The sequence below is a fragment of the Formica exsecta genome, unplaced genomic scaffold, assembly GCF_003651465.1.
Source record: "Formica exsecta isolate Colony F162 unplaced genomic scaffold, ASM365146v1 scaffold352, whole genome shotgun sequence".
NCBI lineage: Eukaryota > Metazoa > Arthropoda > Insecta > Hymenoptera > Formicidae > Formica > Formica exsecta.
This window is the reverse complement of record NW_021850773.1, coordinates 1,116,111-1,129,426: the sequence shown is the minus strand read 5'-3', so window position 1 is coordinate 1,129,426 and position 13,316 is coordinate 1,116,111. Positions and strand designations below refer to the sequence as shown.

Sequence of the window (13,316 nt, the reverse complement as noted above, 5' to 3'; positions counted from 1 at the left end):
TAGGGAAAACCCAAGTAAGTTTTGGAAATATCAATAGTCTTGTCACCCTGGAAAAAATTTTTACAGTTAAAAGTCTAAAATACAATATTATTTATCTTGTAGTGTTCCTCTGCTTACTCTCGCCCATGCTTCTTCTATGAGGCATTGAACTTCCATATCATAAGTATGCCAATCATCTGAATCACCTGCCCATTCCCACTTGGCGCCTTTGCCGGCCGGTGAGCCAGGTAAATAAAATCTTCTCCTTACATTGTACGTCTCGTCGCCGTCGTCACTGCATTGTGTCTTGGTCCTCAAGTTTATGTAATACCTAATTTTCAAACAATTTCATATAATGTTTCAAAGTTCAAAGATTGAATTACAGAATGCATAATCTATTTTATCATATTAGATTTTAACAATTAACATTATTGATCAAAATTGTTATTAATTACGTTAAACAAGTTATTAATTGCATTAATAAAATTACATTAAACAAAAAAAATTATACCTTTATTGTATACATTATTGTATATATGGTCTTTTTTAGGATAATTATATAAATTTAAATTTCTGTAACTTTATTAAAATATTCAGCAAAAAGATTAATTATTTCTCTCTGTTTTTTATTAAATATAAATAGAAATAAATAATAAATATTTATATTATACTTTCTTCCAACAAAATAATTTTGGAGCAAACCAAACTAGATAGATAAATAATGGAGAATGGAAATATTTATATTATACTTTCTTCCAACAAAATAATTTTGGAGCAAACCAAACTAGATAGATAAATAATGGAGAATGGAAATATTTATATTATACTTTCTTCCAACAAAATAATTTTGGAGCAAACCAAACTAGATAGATAAATAATGGAGAATGGAAATATTTATATTATACTTTCTTCCAACAAAATAATTTTGGAGCAAACCAAACTAGATAGATAAATAATGGAGAATGGAAATATTTATATTATACTTTCTTCCAACAAAATAATTTTGGAGCAAACCAAACTAGATAGATAAATAATGGAGAATGGAAATATTTATATTATACTTTCTTCCAACAAAATAATTTTGGAGCAAACCAAACTAGATAGATAAATAATGGAGAATGGAAATATTTATATTATACTTTCTTCCAACAAAATAATTTTGGAGCAAACCAAACTAGATAGATAAATAATGGAGAATGGAAATATTTATATTATACTTTCTTCCAACAAAATAATTTTGGAGCAAACCAAACTAGATAGATAAATAATGGAGGAATTGTCAAGGAGTTGACAATCATTAAACTATCAAGATCAATTGGACATTAAATAAGATCCGCGCATCACATTTCTCGCGCTTTCTCTTTCTCTCTCCCCAAGACCCAAACATACACCTGCCTCATCTTGAACGCGCAAAAATGCAAGGCATTGCAATTATGACGGACAAACGCATGATATACACGCGATCATTTGTCGCTTATCCCAACCTGTCAAGGGTGGGATCCGCGTCGTTGAGGAGCACCCGCGTAAGTTTCTTGTAATGGGCCCGCTCGAGATGCTGGGACACAGCCGGACTGTAGGGCCTCCATCGTCCGTGACGATTCTCCCACTCCCACACGACCACCGCGTGTCCGTGCTCCTGCCCCTGGGCGCTCATCCTCTTCTCATCCCCCTCCGCCCGCTCACCGACGTTCCCTCCCTGTGGAATTTCACACGCACGCGCGACATACACTTGCAGCGTAGCGGGAGCGTGGGAACATTTTCGACTTTTCCCACGGTCGACGATTCCGCGTCATCGTCGACGTCGGCGACGACGACGACGACGGATATGTCCCTCCCTCGCTCGCGGGATTAATTCTCTCACGAAATTTCGCGCGACCTCGCAAAATCTCGAAACGTGTTGACGAAAAATCCGCTATTTCCTCTCATCAAGAGAGGTACAACGTAGTACACACGCTCGTCAAAGACGCACACTGACCACTGATGCACACGCGCCGCGAGACGCAAGAGGGATGCCGAGAATCGAGGATACGGATACGATACGCGGCAGATGCGCGATAACCATAGACTTAGAATAGATCGGCCTCTATCGTGAGAGGCAGCGTGGAAATATGTAAAGGACAGAAATACCATTGTGGGGATTGCTGTCCTTTATATATTGCCACGCTGCCTGTCACGGCAGGAGCCACTCTATAGTATGACTCTAGTTTATGACTAAGACAGGAGGGAGAGGGGAGCTCGGTAGATACCCGTCAGCTGACGAGGATGCCTCGAAGATGTCTACTAGTTAGCAGCGAACGAGGACGACGACGACGACGACGAGGAGAAACGTAGGTGTCCGGAGGGTTGTTCGGGCCCTACGGGGGTAAGAGACGATCACAGATTCAAGGATGTTCTGTGCGGAGGGTAGCTCGTCGTCGAAGGGCAGTTTCCTGCAGCAAAAGAAGGCCGCGCGCGAGGATCGAGCTCACGAGAAGCGCAGGGAGGCCGCGGCCACCCTGATCCAGGCCCATATTCGGGGTTGGCTGGCACGCGTCCGGTTCACCAAACGGATTCTGTAAGTCCAAAACGACGATGAAAGTAGGATTTTTCTACAGAAAGTGGTTTTTGAGAGTAAACTGTCAATAAGTATATGTATACGATTGGATGAATGTGTGTGTGTAAGCCAGTGTTTACATACAAAAGAGAGCTCGTGTATCTTCGGGTGTAAATAAAGATTGTTGACAACCAGTCTGATTAACAGAATTCTAAATAAAGGATAAATAAAGGACTAAATTAAATTACTATGCTATATAGAGGATGTTTCAGAAGGAATTATATATTGGATTCTGTCTCTGCAAATATCATTACAGGAAAAGATGCTTTATTAATACATAATTTTCAGTTTATATATTTGTGGGTGATTCATCGGTATTTTTTTGATAAATATGTATAAATTTAAAATAAGTTCATATATCATAAGTGTATTGCAAAAATTATATAATATAGATTATTATATGAACTTAATTAATATTGTATAGAATAACTCTGTGCGAAAATTGCGTAGTTATCTTTGTTTATCTTGCAATGTAAACAGATATTATTGATAAAGTCATCAGATTAGCAGAACTCCAGACAAAGGCTTATCTTATGCTTAACTTTGAGATTTTATATTATTAATATTTTATTTATATATATATTAATATAAGATGCATTATTTTCTTTGTGACTAGCTATTTCAATAAATAAATTCGAATTAAATTTATATCTGTTGTAAAAATTTAACTATATAGATTAGCATAAAAAAGAAATCAGTATCATAAAACATTTTATGTAAAATTTGCACAATTATCACATAGTTATTTTAATTTTTAGAGAAGAATTTGATAATGATTTTCTCGATGACACCGGTACCGACAGCACAACAATTGAGTTAATACCTGCTCTTGAGGTGTACAGAATTATTTCTAGATTTTTGCTAATTTATAAGAAAGAAAGGGATCAAGAGAGAATAGAAAGAGTATGTAGGTGAGTATATATAATGTAATTTCTCCAAAAGACATTCAGAGTACGATTTAACCAAAACAATCTTTTAGATACCTCGTGTTGACGCTTGATTCCGAATCTCCAAAGATATCCTATGTCGGAGTGGCGTTCAACAAAGATCACTACATATCATGGATATCACAAATGAAGACAGTTCTATACCACTGCCTATCTGGCTTGGACAGTCTGAAGCCAGAGAGAGTATCAGACCACAAATCTATATTGCTGCGACTGCATACTCTGGTGAGTTTTACATCACCAGGAACGTGGGCCATACAGAAGGTGAAGGGCATGGACCAGTTGAAGACAGGCATGAGTCAGCTGTGTGCAAACATAATGGGACATTTAGTTAATAATGGATTTTATGGTATTATGCAGGTAACAATGATAACAGAGAGATAAGACAGGGCTTTTTGATAGTCTGAGTATTTTTTTAACAATTCCAAGTTACTTCATTTTTATATTTCAGGCTTTGTTAATGAAGGGATTGGGTAGAGCAAAAATCGCTCTGAAACCAGTTACACTTTCAGCAGCGGTCACCTTGACACTAAGACCACTGATCTCTTCGCAAATGTCTGACAAACTGGTGTCCTTGTTTCTAATTAACATCTTTAGCGTGCCAGCTCTGGTCTATCACTTGAATATTTTATCACCAGAGGTAGAAAAAAAAAAAATATTTTCAAGCTTTATTACATTATATTTTTCCTCTAATCTAAATTTGTAAAATATTTTTGATGCTGTATTTACAGTGCATTTCATCGTTCATAACGAACAATCTGTTTGGAAGAAGTTTAGAGTTGTTAAATTCCGAACAGAATTTAAGGATCGTTTTTAACGCTCTGGAAGGCAGTTATGCGCTTTGTTTGCTTGCTAATTTGATACAGTTGGCCAACATTGAAAGAGAAGAGGTACTGAGAGAAATCTGTTTTCCTTCTTTTACGGTAAGCTATTTTAGCATTATGCAATATATCGACATTCTGATTTTTTATATACTTCACGAATCTTTTACAGTTTGTTGTGACAAGGATGCTGGAAGCGTGTCAACAATATGTAGTTGCAAAACGAAGTAATTTGACACACTGGCATCCTGTATTAGGTTGGTTCGCACAAACAATCGACACTTCGTTACAGGATGCGACCCCTTCGGTAAAATTACAACTTGCTTGTCTCTGGACTGGCAGGATCGTTACACATTTAATCGGTGAGAGTTACTAATTTCAGAACTCCGATATTCTTATTGCAATAAGTTATTTAAATTCACGTACAGTATTCGAACCAACAGAAATCATCAATTATATTATTTCATACAGCTGTAATATAATTATCTATTTGATCTGTATCACAATTATTACATTGTACACGAATATTACTATATATATTACGAATATTATTATATTATCTCTCTCGTGTTGTTATTATATTATCTACCTTAGAATTTTATTATATTATCTAGTTTTTATTTACATTTGTTCTTTATCCACTTTTTGCTCTCTTTTCAGAGCAGCCACTAACCGAATTTGTCGAGAAAGAGGTACCACCTCCGGTAGAGCAGCAAAGTACCTCTTCCTTGGGCGCCAATATCTTTCGGCGTGCTTTCCTGGAGGCTCGCACTAACAGAAACAACAGCACTAAAAATTATAGGAAACTAGGCAGTCCGGACGCCACCAAGATAGCCTTGATCTGTTCACTGTACCAAACTGCACTGCATACACTCACGCAAATGAAAATCGAAATACTGACCGGTATGTATTATAGATTATTGTGTACAGTCGCACGTGCGAATGACGTTTTGACTAATGGTATGTACGCACGCGAAAACAGGTCTCTGCTATCAAGGCAAAATTCTCTACCATATGTGGTTATTTCTGACCACACTGGGACCGCACTGTGGATTGAAGGCATTTCTAGACCTCTTGGCTGCCAACACTAAGTGCACGGCGCCCGAATTCCAGATGTTGATATTGTTCGCCGACTGTATGACGCATTACGTTACGTAAGCGAAAATTTCTTTCCAAGAATTTGATTAAATGCTGTTCTGCTCGGATTCATAAGAAACGCCGATTTCTCGATTTCTCCAATTTCAGCATTCTCGATGACATGGAGATGTATGAGCAGCAAGATCCCTTCAAACTCACGGACTTCATCACCATGTCATACTTCTTAAATCAATTCTTGTATAAAGCAGTTCTCTCTAATTTATTCGGTAAGATTTATGGTCACAAATTTTGTATAAATTTAATTTGATAAGTATTTATATAATTTTATTCAGCAAAAAAAGTTTCTAATGTGAACTAATGCGTTTAATTTAATTAAACTCAATATTCGAAAACAAACTCTTCCATATTAATTATTAAAAGAAAGACGGAAAGATACGATTAAAATGGAAAGATGCTATATGTTACATGAGCAGACTTCAAAATTTTGGATGTTATAGATGTGAAATCGGTGTCTAGCAATCCCCTGTTCATCTCGCTTTACATTCTCTTAATGGCGATCTATCGACGCGATTGTCGCAGAACGTTCTGCCCGGAAGGTCACTGGTTGGCCAAGTTAAGTATTTTGGCTTACTTTAAATATAAGTAACTTTTGTATGTGTCATGTAATTTCGAAAAAATGGCGGAAAGAAAATATAATTGCATGATTTTTTCTTAAAATAGGAAGTACGAGTGTCCGGTTTCTTGGCTGATTTGGAGAAGGGTCGACGCGGCGCGGCACTTTTACTCTCAAAAATGCCCCACGTCATCCCCCATTCCGAGCGAGTTGTATTATTTCGCAAGCACATAGCCGATGAGAAAGCGGTGATGGGTTTGACCGAGAGTGCTTGTAATAGTCCGCCGACTACGCTCATTGTTGTACACAGGTCTTTTTTGACAGATTTTTACGGTATAAAAATATTTTCAAAGATTAGAAGATCTCCAAAAAAATTTTTTTACTTGGTCGAATTTTTGTTGAAAATTATATACATATGAAAAAAAATTGTTTCCTCAATGTAGAAACGATTCTTCGCACACATTACCACTCTCTTCAATTATTTTAAATTGCTACTTACTTGATATATTGTTTTTTTATGTTGTAGAACACGTATAGTAGAGGATGGATACAGACAATTGGCCATGTTGCCATCACAAGCGTTGAAAGGCGTGATTAGGGTACGTTTCGTGAACGAGCAAGGTTTGGCCGAAGCCGGCATTGATCAGGACGGAGTCTTCAAGGAGTTCCTGGAAGAGACAATAAAGCGAGTATTTGATCCGTCCTTGAATTTGTTCAGAGCTACCAGCGAGAACCGGCTCTACCCATCTCCTACGTCTTTCATGCAGGATAATCACTTGCAACTCTTCGAATTCGTCGGGCGGATGCTTGGTAAAGCAGTGTACGAGGTAAATTGTTTTTCTATAATATCAACTAGATTGATCGTAAATATGACATATTTCTGTTTTTATTAAAAATAATAAAATTTTAAATTATTAATAAATAGATAATGATTAGAATATTTCTCGTATGAAGATAAATGTGATATATATATTTGAGGATATTATCTATTATTGTCCATTTATAATTTTATTAAATTTTGATCAGCAAAGAAAGAACAGGAAAAAAAAGATAATTTCAAACTATATTTCTCACAACGATTGATCCCTCGTCATTTTTCAGGGCATCGTCGTAGATGTGCCTTTTGCGTCATTCTTTGTCTCGCAATTTTCCGGGCAAACGGGCGGCGCGTTGTACAGCTGGCTTGACGAGCTCGCCTCGCTGGATCGCGATCTCTACCGCAGTCTGACCTTGGTGAAACATTACAAGGGCGATATCCGGCAGCTGGAATTGACGTTCTCGCTCGATGAGGACGTGCTCGGCAAACTGGTCACGCACGAGTTGATACCTGGCGGACGCACCACCGCTGTAACCAATCAGAACAAGATTCAGTACATCCATCACATGGCGCACTACAGAATGTATCATCAGATCAAGGAGCAAACGACCGCCTTCATCAAAGGATTCCGCTCGATCATTAATCCCGAGTGGCTGTCGTTGTTCTCGACGCCCGAGGTGAAGATTTAAAAGTACATTTTCATTCATTTGTAGCACAATGTATAATTGCGTTGTCGAAATTAAGCAGAGAGAATTCAACTTTATGTGCAGTTATTAATTTAAATGTAAATTAAATTTGTTTATAGTTGAATGTATAATGTTAACGATTAAATAATTATTTTTACATTATTTAAATGATTATTTGACAGAGTTAGAATTTAAACTCATGTTTCAAAAGAAATGAAAGATGCAAAGAAAGCGACAAACGAAACAAATATTGTAACATTATAATTAATATTATTGTATATATGTATATTATATTGTCCATATATATCTAATTATATACTTGAATTAATTAATCATGGCTTTACAGTTACAGAGATTGATTTCGGGCGATAATGTTCCTTTGGATTTGCGAGATTTACGAAGGCATACGCAGTACTACGGCGGATTTCACGACAGTCACAGAGTTGTATGCTGGCTGTGGGACATCTTGGAAAAGGATTTTACGGAAGAAGAAAGAGGCTTATTTTTAAAGGTTTCTCGAACATAATACCAAATATCTAATAGTTTCTCTTATTAATAATTATAATGATTTTTTTGAGAGAGATGATGTGTCTTTTATAATATTTTGATTATGCGCACTAATCATTTGTTTCTAACAATAATTATATTTATATGATAGTTCGTGACAAGTTGCTCAAAGTCGCCTTTGCTGGGTTTCGCTCATTTAGAGCCGCCTTTCTCCATACGATGCGTGGAAGTCTGCGATGATGAGGATACCGGCGACACAATTGGTACAATTATATTACAAATAATTTCGAAAAAAACTATAATTTTTTTCATAAGAATTTATAAAATCGAGAAACTGGAGAGATTTTTGCCTCTTAAATTCTTCATTTTATATTTCATGATTGAAAATATTTGATAGTCATTTATTTAGATCTTAGGAGAATAAAAGAGAAAGAGAGAGAGAGTTGCAAACTCTTTGACATAATATATTTACAGTATATAATTCTAAACATTTTAAAAGTTTTATACATACAGATTGAATAGAAATCTTTGTCAACCGTCAGTTCTGATAAAAATGAGTGATATCAAACTTTTAAATAAAAACTTTTCAAGACCATAATTTTATAGGAAAATTATCAGTCTCCAGTTTCTGGATTACATTTCAAACGTCTCTTTATGAATTTAATTTTCTTAAAATCTCACGAACCAGGCAGCGTGATCAGAGGTTTCTTCACAATTCGCAAAAAGGATCCACAGAACCGACTGCCCACCTCATCCACATGTTTTAATCTGCTTAAACTGCCAAATTATCAAAAGAAGAGCACTTTGCGAGAGAAGTTGCGCTACGCCGTCACCAGCAACACCGGTTTCGAACTCTCTTAAGTCCTACTAGTTGCGGCAACTTTACCTTTGAGATGTGGAAAAGAGACGAACGAATTTATCGAAATATCGTGCGTATTTTTGAAACGAGATGAATTTTTAGTTGACGATTGGATACACGTGAGATTCCACAAGGTTTGAAAAGTTAGCTGATATGACTGATACCTCAAAAAAGCCGATTCTGTATAAAGTGACATCGAGTGGTGCCTAAACTGCTCCCTTATCCCCATTTGAAGCATAATTTACAGACCGATTAAACGCATTGTCGATTTAAACATTGCTTTTCAGATGACGCTAATTTTAAGAAAAACGTCACTCAAAAACGTCACGATCCAAAGATGATATTGCGTTATTCGGATGGGATATCGTGAACGTGAGAAAATGTACAATATAAGAATACATAATAATGAGAGATAATTGTTAGGCGTATACATATATATTTAAATGAATTCTTGGTGAGAGCTAAGTATTTTAGGGTGAAATCTACATTCACGATGTTCGTTTTCGCGATACATATACATAGGCACACATTACCGATGCGAAATACACCGTACCTCATGAGCTTAATTATCGCTGAGATAATCGTGCGCTTGTTAATGGATAGAATCGTTGATCACTATTACATTAAGATCAGGAGTGACGGACATTTAAATTATATAGATTCCACACAAATACACATTTATCATGAATTGTTCCACTGATTAGTGGGCATTTAACTAAAAATCAAAAATTGAATCAGTAAGTAAAAAAAGAGCTTATCTATACACAGTTGTGATCTCGAAAATGTGTGATATTTTATAAAATTATAAAGTACATATTAAATTATTACTCAATCATTTATTATCACTTTTCAATTTTAATAAACTTCGAGATTTATAGAGGCACTAAAAAAAAAAGAAAGAAAAAAGAAAAAAAAAGAAAAAAAAATAGTTTTATCTAAATATATGAGTTCTCAATCGCGAGCGTGAGCACGTTTTCGAGTGAGAACGTTTCTTTTTTTATATCTACAAAAGTTTCAAAAAACTTGTCTCTTCTGCTTATTGATCCAATTGAACATATATATTTCGATGCTCATTTTCGGAAAGGTTCGCCACTCCTGCATTAATAAAGGAACTTTCCCTAAGCTAGGGGATGCTGTCCTGTCGACGAATCAACGTGTGTGCGAAACGAGTGTCCGTGAGCAATCAAAAACAGCAACTTGCAAGTTTCTACAAACTTTCCAATACGGAGAAAGAAAAAATAAGCCGAGCAGAGGAGATCGCCATCTATTTTAAAAGCTATTTTCTCAAGATTTTTGTACAGACTATTTGGCGCGGCGTGCCATCGAATCACAATTTAGCAAGTGCAATTCCCACGGGCGCTCGCGAATAAAAAATTCCGGAGTTTTTATTCCGATCGAAGGAGATTATGACAGGAATCTCATCGTACTTTGCGCGGAATAGAAATTGATAAGAGAACAAAAGGATTTTTCGAACATTGTTAAGAGATCAGAGAGAAAAAAAGAAATATGTTTTTTAAATTTTGAAATAATACATATTTTTTCTTTTATTTATCTTTTAACAATTTTATCATCTTAATAAATAAATGAGAAATAATTTTAATAAAAAAAAAACTAAACGTTAGAATTTAGTTTAAAACAGCCGAATTGTAAATTTAAAGAATAAAATTTATAACTTCATAAAAAATGTATACATTTACGATTTGAAACTTCATTCCTTTATTACATTTTTATATGTTTACTGAGACAATTGTTATCTATGAGAAATTCCAATGACAAGCTCAATTATTTAAACATTTTTATCTTGTTCAATTACAATTTAAAATAACTTGACACATTCGAGACTTTCATCATAAACGCGTGCGAGATATTCGCTGGTGTTTATAAATATCAAGAAAAAAAGAAGAGGGCACAAAAGAACTACGGTATCCTGCGTGAACAAAGCATGAAAAACAAATCTAATAATGTAACGTTGTTATTTTGTCGTGTCTTTCGGAAAAGAGAGACAAGCGTTCTTCAAATAGATTAATAGATGATAATGCGAGAGGCAGTGGCGGAGGAATTCAATGACAGACCAAAGATAAAGGCGACGTTTCGAAATGTAATCTTTGCATATTTTCCTACGTGATTCCGCGCGTGTTATAAGCCCGCGAATCTGCGCTCACACAATTGAGACACAAAGAACATACGTTATTGAATAAATTTTGAATAATTACTTTTCGAAAATTAAATTGTGTGAAATTTAATTTTGACTGATAATGTAAAGATTATTTCATTGTAATAGATACTATAATATCACTGATTTTGATCGAATGTGCAATATATAATAATATTGTAATTTTATTCTGTTATATTTATATAATATTTATTGCTTTCGAAGGAATATATACACATATATATATACACAAATTAATTAGGCCTTATTATATGTTTATGTAATATTTATATATCCATATATGCAGTGTATCTCTCATTGGTATAATACTAATGTTTATTATATTCAGTCCTAGAAATTTTGTATGGGCACAGAATTGGCGGTTGCGTATATTTATTAAACCAGAGCAGCAAATACTCCGGTTCATAGATATACTCGTTCATAGGAACAATAAAGTTAAGAAACGGCTATTAATGTGTAAGTATAGAAGCGTAAGATTGACGTATATCGAATGGGAAACTTGCGATTGTAAGACGAATTTATATCCGTCTCGCAGTAATACGTTTATGAAGTTTAATTCTTCGTTTAAAAAAGGGAAGCGATATGACGGTAGCTGTGAGGCGAGTTTCTCTTACAAATGCAAAGCGAACGAAGACGAAGGCATTGTATAAATCGCTTGCTTCGATTATACAACGGCCGTTGCATACGTTCGTTTATAATCAATGGTAAATTATTAAGATTCTATATAAGAAGATAAAGATGATGTTGTATAAGAACGAAAGAAAGAGAGAGAGAGATCCGCTAATTTCGTACGATGAAGATTGGCAACAATCGTAAAAATATATACACACGTCGCAAAAGTTGTTCGTATTGCGTTGATGTTGCATTTTTTCATTGCGTAACCTTCCCTCATCGCATGAAAAGAAATCCAGCGAAATCGAACATCAAAAAAATAAAATCGATTTGCCAAAAAAAAGTTTAAAAAATCTTATAGCTATTAAAGACGATTTAATTTTTTAAATTGACAAAAATCAATGGTATTTTATAAAAGAAAGATTATATTATTATTTATTAAATTAAATATTTCATTTAGCACCATACAAAATGCATTTGAGATAAAAAAAAAAGATTATGAATATTGCATTTTTTAATGATATACTTTTAATAACCACACAATTGTATTAATTTATATCGAGATGTATACTCTATAAGAAAAAAAAAAAAATATTTATCTAACGTTATAATATTCAATATATGATTGCAATACGAAAAGGATAGGAAAAAAAGTGATTTTATCAGCAGAGAGAAAGAGACAAGCTAGTTTACTAGTATTTTAAAATATACGATGCTTCTTTACTAATTGTCAGCAAACTAGCATGCTAATAACCAGTAAAAAGCATCGCGTAAACCACGCTTAATAAAATATCGAAGGGGTGGAGGAGATAGTACAGCTGACGGAAAGATTGAAAACGTCGCGCGCACGTGCGCGCGCGACAGGAACGGCGCGGCGCCTGTCGCGCGCCTGCGCGATGGTTCCGCTGCGCCGGTCACGTGACCGCCTTTGTGCCCGGCGCTGCGGAGATGCAGTGGCGTAGAGCGGCGCGGCCTGGCGGTCATCGGTCATCAGTGGGCAGCAAGCCTTGACTGCGAGCAGACGTGCGCATCGTCGGCGGAGCGCGGCTCGATCTCCCGTCGCGGCTACGCGAAAGACTCTCCTTTTTTTCTCCCCCCCCTTCCCTCCCTCTCTGTCTGCTGTGTATATGTGTGTGTCTCTCTCTCTCTCTCTCTTTCTCTTTCTCCCTCCCTCTCTATTTTATCCATCTCTCGCTATCGCTATCTGTCACTTCGTCTCGCGGCGTGTATCGCGCGTGTCGTCGACTCGGTGAGAACGTTTCTCTCGCGTGTGTAACCTGGTGCTCGGTGCTTCTGTCTCGCGCGTGTGTGCTTACGAGTTTTTACTCCGCGAGAAGGCGATGCCGCACGCAGTGGCAGAGTGAACAGTGACGGTAGCGGAGGCCGTACGTACGTGCGTGCGTGCGTGCGTGCGTGCGCGCGCGATACATCAAGAGAGAAAGAGAGAGAATATCGTTCCGTGTGTTCACACGTACATAACGGTGGACTCGTCGACGGAGGTGTCCGTGTGATCGCGGCACCACGTTTTCTCGTCGCCTATTCTTCGCGCGTCTCCTAGGAACAAGCGCCACTGCTCCAACCCCCGATCCCGTACCCACCCTGGGGAGCAGC

General features: G+C 36.4%; 1 protein-coding gene across 2 annotated transcripts; it reads left to right on the top strand.

The window, feature by feature from the left end:
* Window positions 1-2,227: 2,227 nt before the first annotated feature.
* LOC115238608 (ubiquitin-protein ligase E3B) lies at window positions 2,228-11,935 on the top strand. 2 transcript variants are annotated; one of them, XM_029812579.1, is made up of 16 exons: window positions 2,228-2,533; window positions 3,331-3,483; window positions 3,552-3,879; window positions 3,971-4,159; window positions 4,251-4,442; window positions 4,513-4,702; window positions 5,001-5,243; window positions 5,323-5,494; window positions 5,586-5,704; window positions 5,936-6,051; window positions 6,159-6,361; window positions 6,578-6,878; window positions 7,153-7,545; window positions 7,901-8,065; window positions 8,213-8,324; window positions 8,750-11,935. In XM_029812579.1, exons 1-16 carry the CDS (start codon window positions 2,367-2,369, stop codon window positions 8,920-8,922), a joined length of 3,216 nt encoding a protein of 1,071 aa, XP_029668439.1. In that variant the 5' UTR covers window positions 2,228-2,366; the 3' UTR covers window positions 8,923-11,935. The 2 variants fall into 2 exon arrangements, with proteins under 2 accessions (XP_029668439.1, XP_029668438.1); XM_029812578.1 differs by having other exon boundaries at window positions 5,912-6,051.
* The last annotated feature ends 1,381 nt before the right edge of the window (window positions 11,936-13,316 follow it).

What these genes read in the sequence shown, in the direction of transcription:
- LOC115238608 (XM_029812578.1), top strand. Translation starts at nt 2,367, where the DNA reads ATGTTCTGTGCGGAGGGTAGCTCGTCGTCGAAGGGCAGTTTCCTGCAG. An exon ending in AGAATAGAAAGAGTATGTAG is followed by an intron (nt 3,484 to 3,551) that starts GTGAGTATATAT and finishes ACAATCTTTTAG; the next exon opens with ATACCTCGTGTTGACGCTTG. An exon ending in GATCGTTACACATTTAATCG is followed by an intron (nt 4,703 to 5,000) that starts GTGAGAGTTACT and finishes CTCTCTTTTCAG; the next exon opens with AGCAGCCACTAACCGAATTT.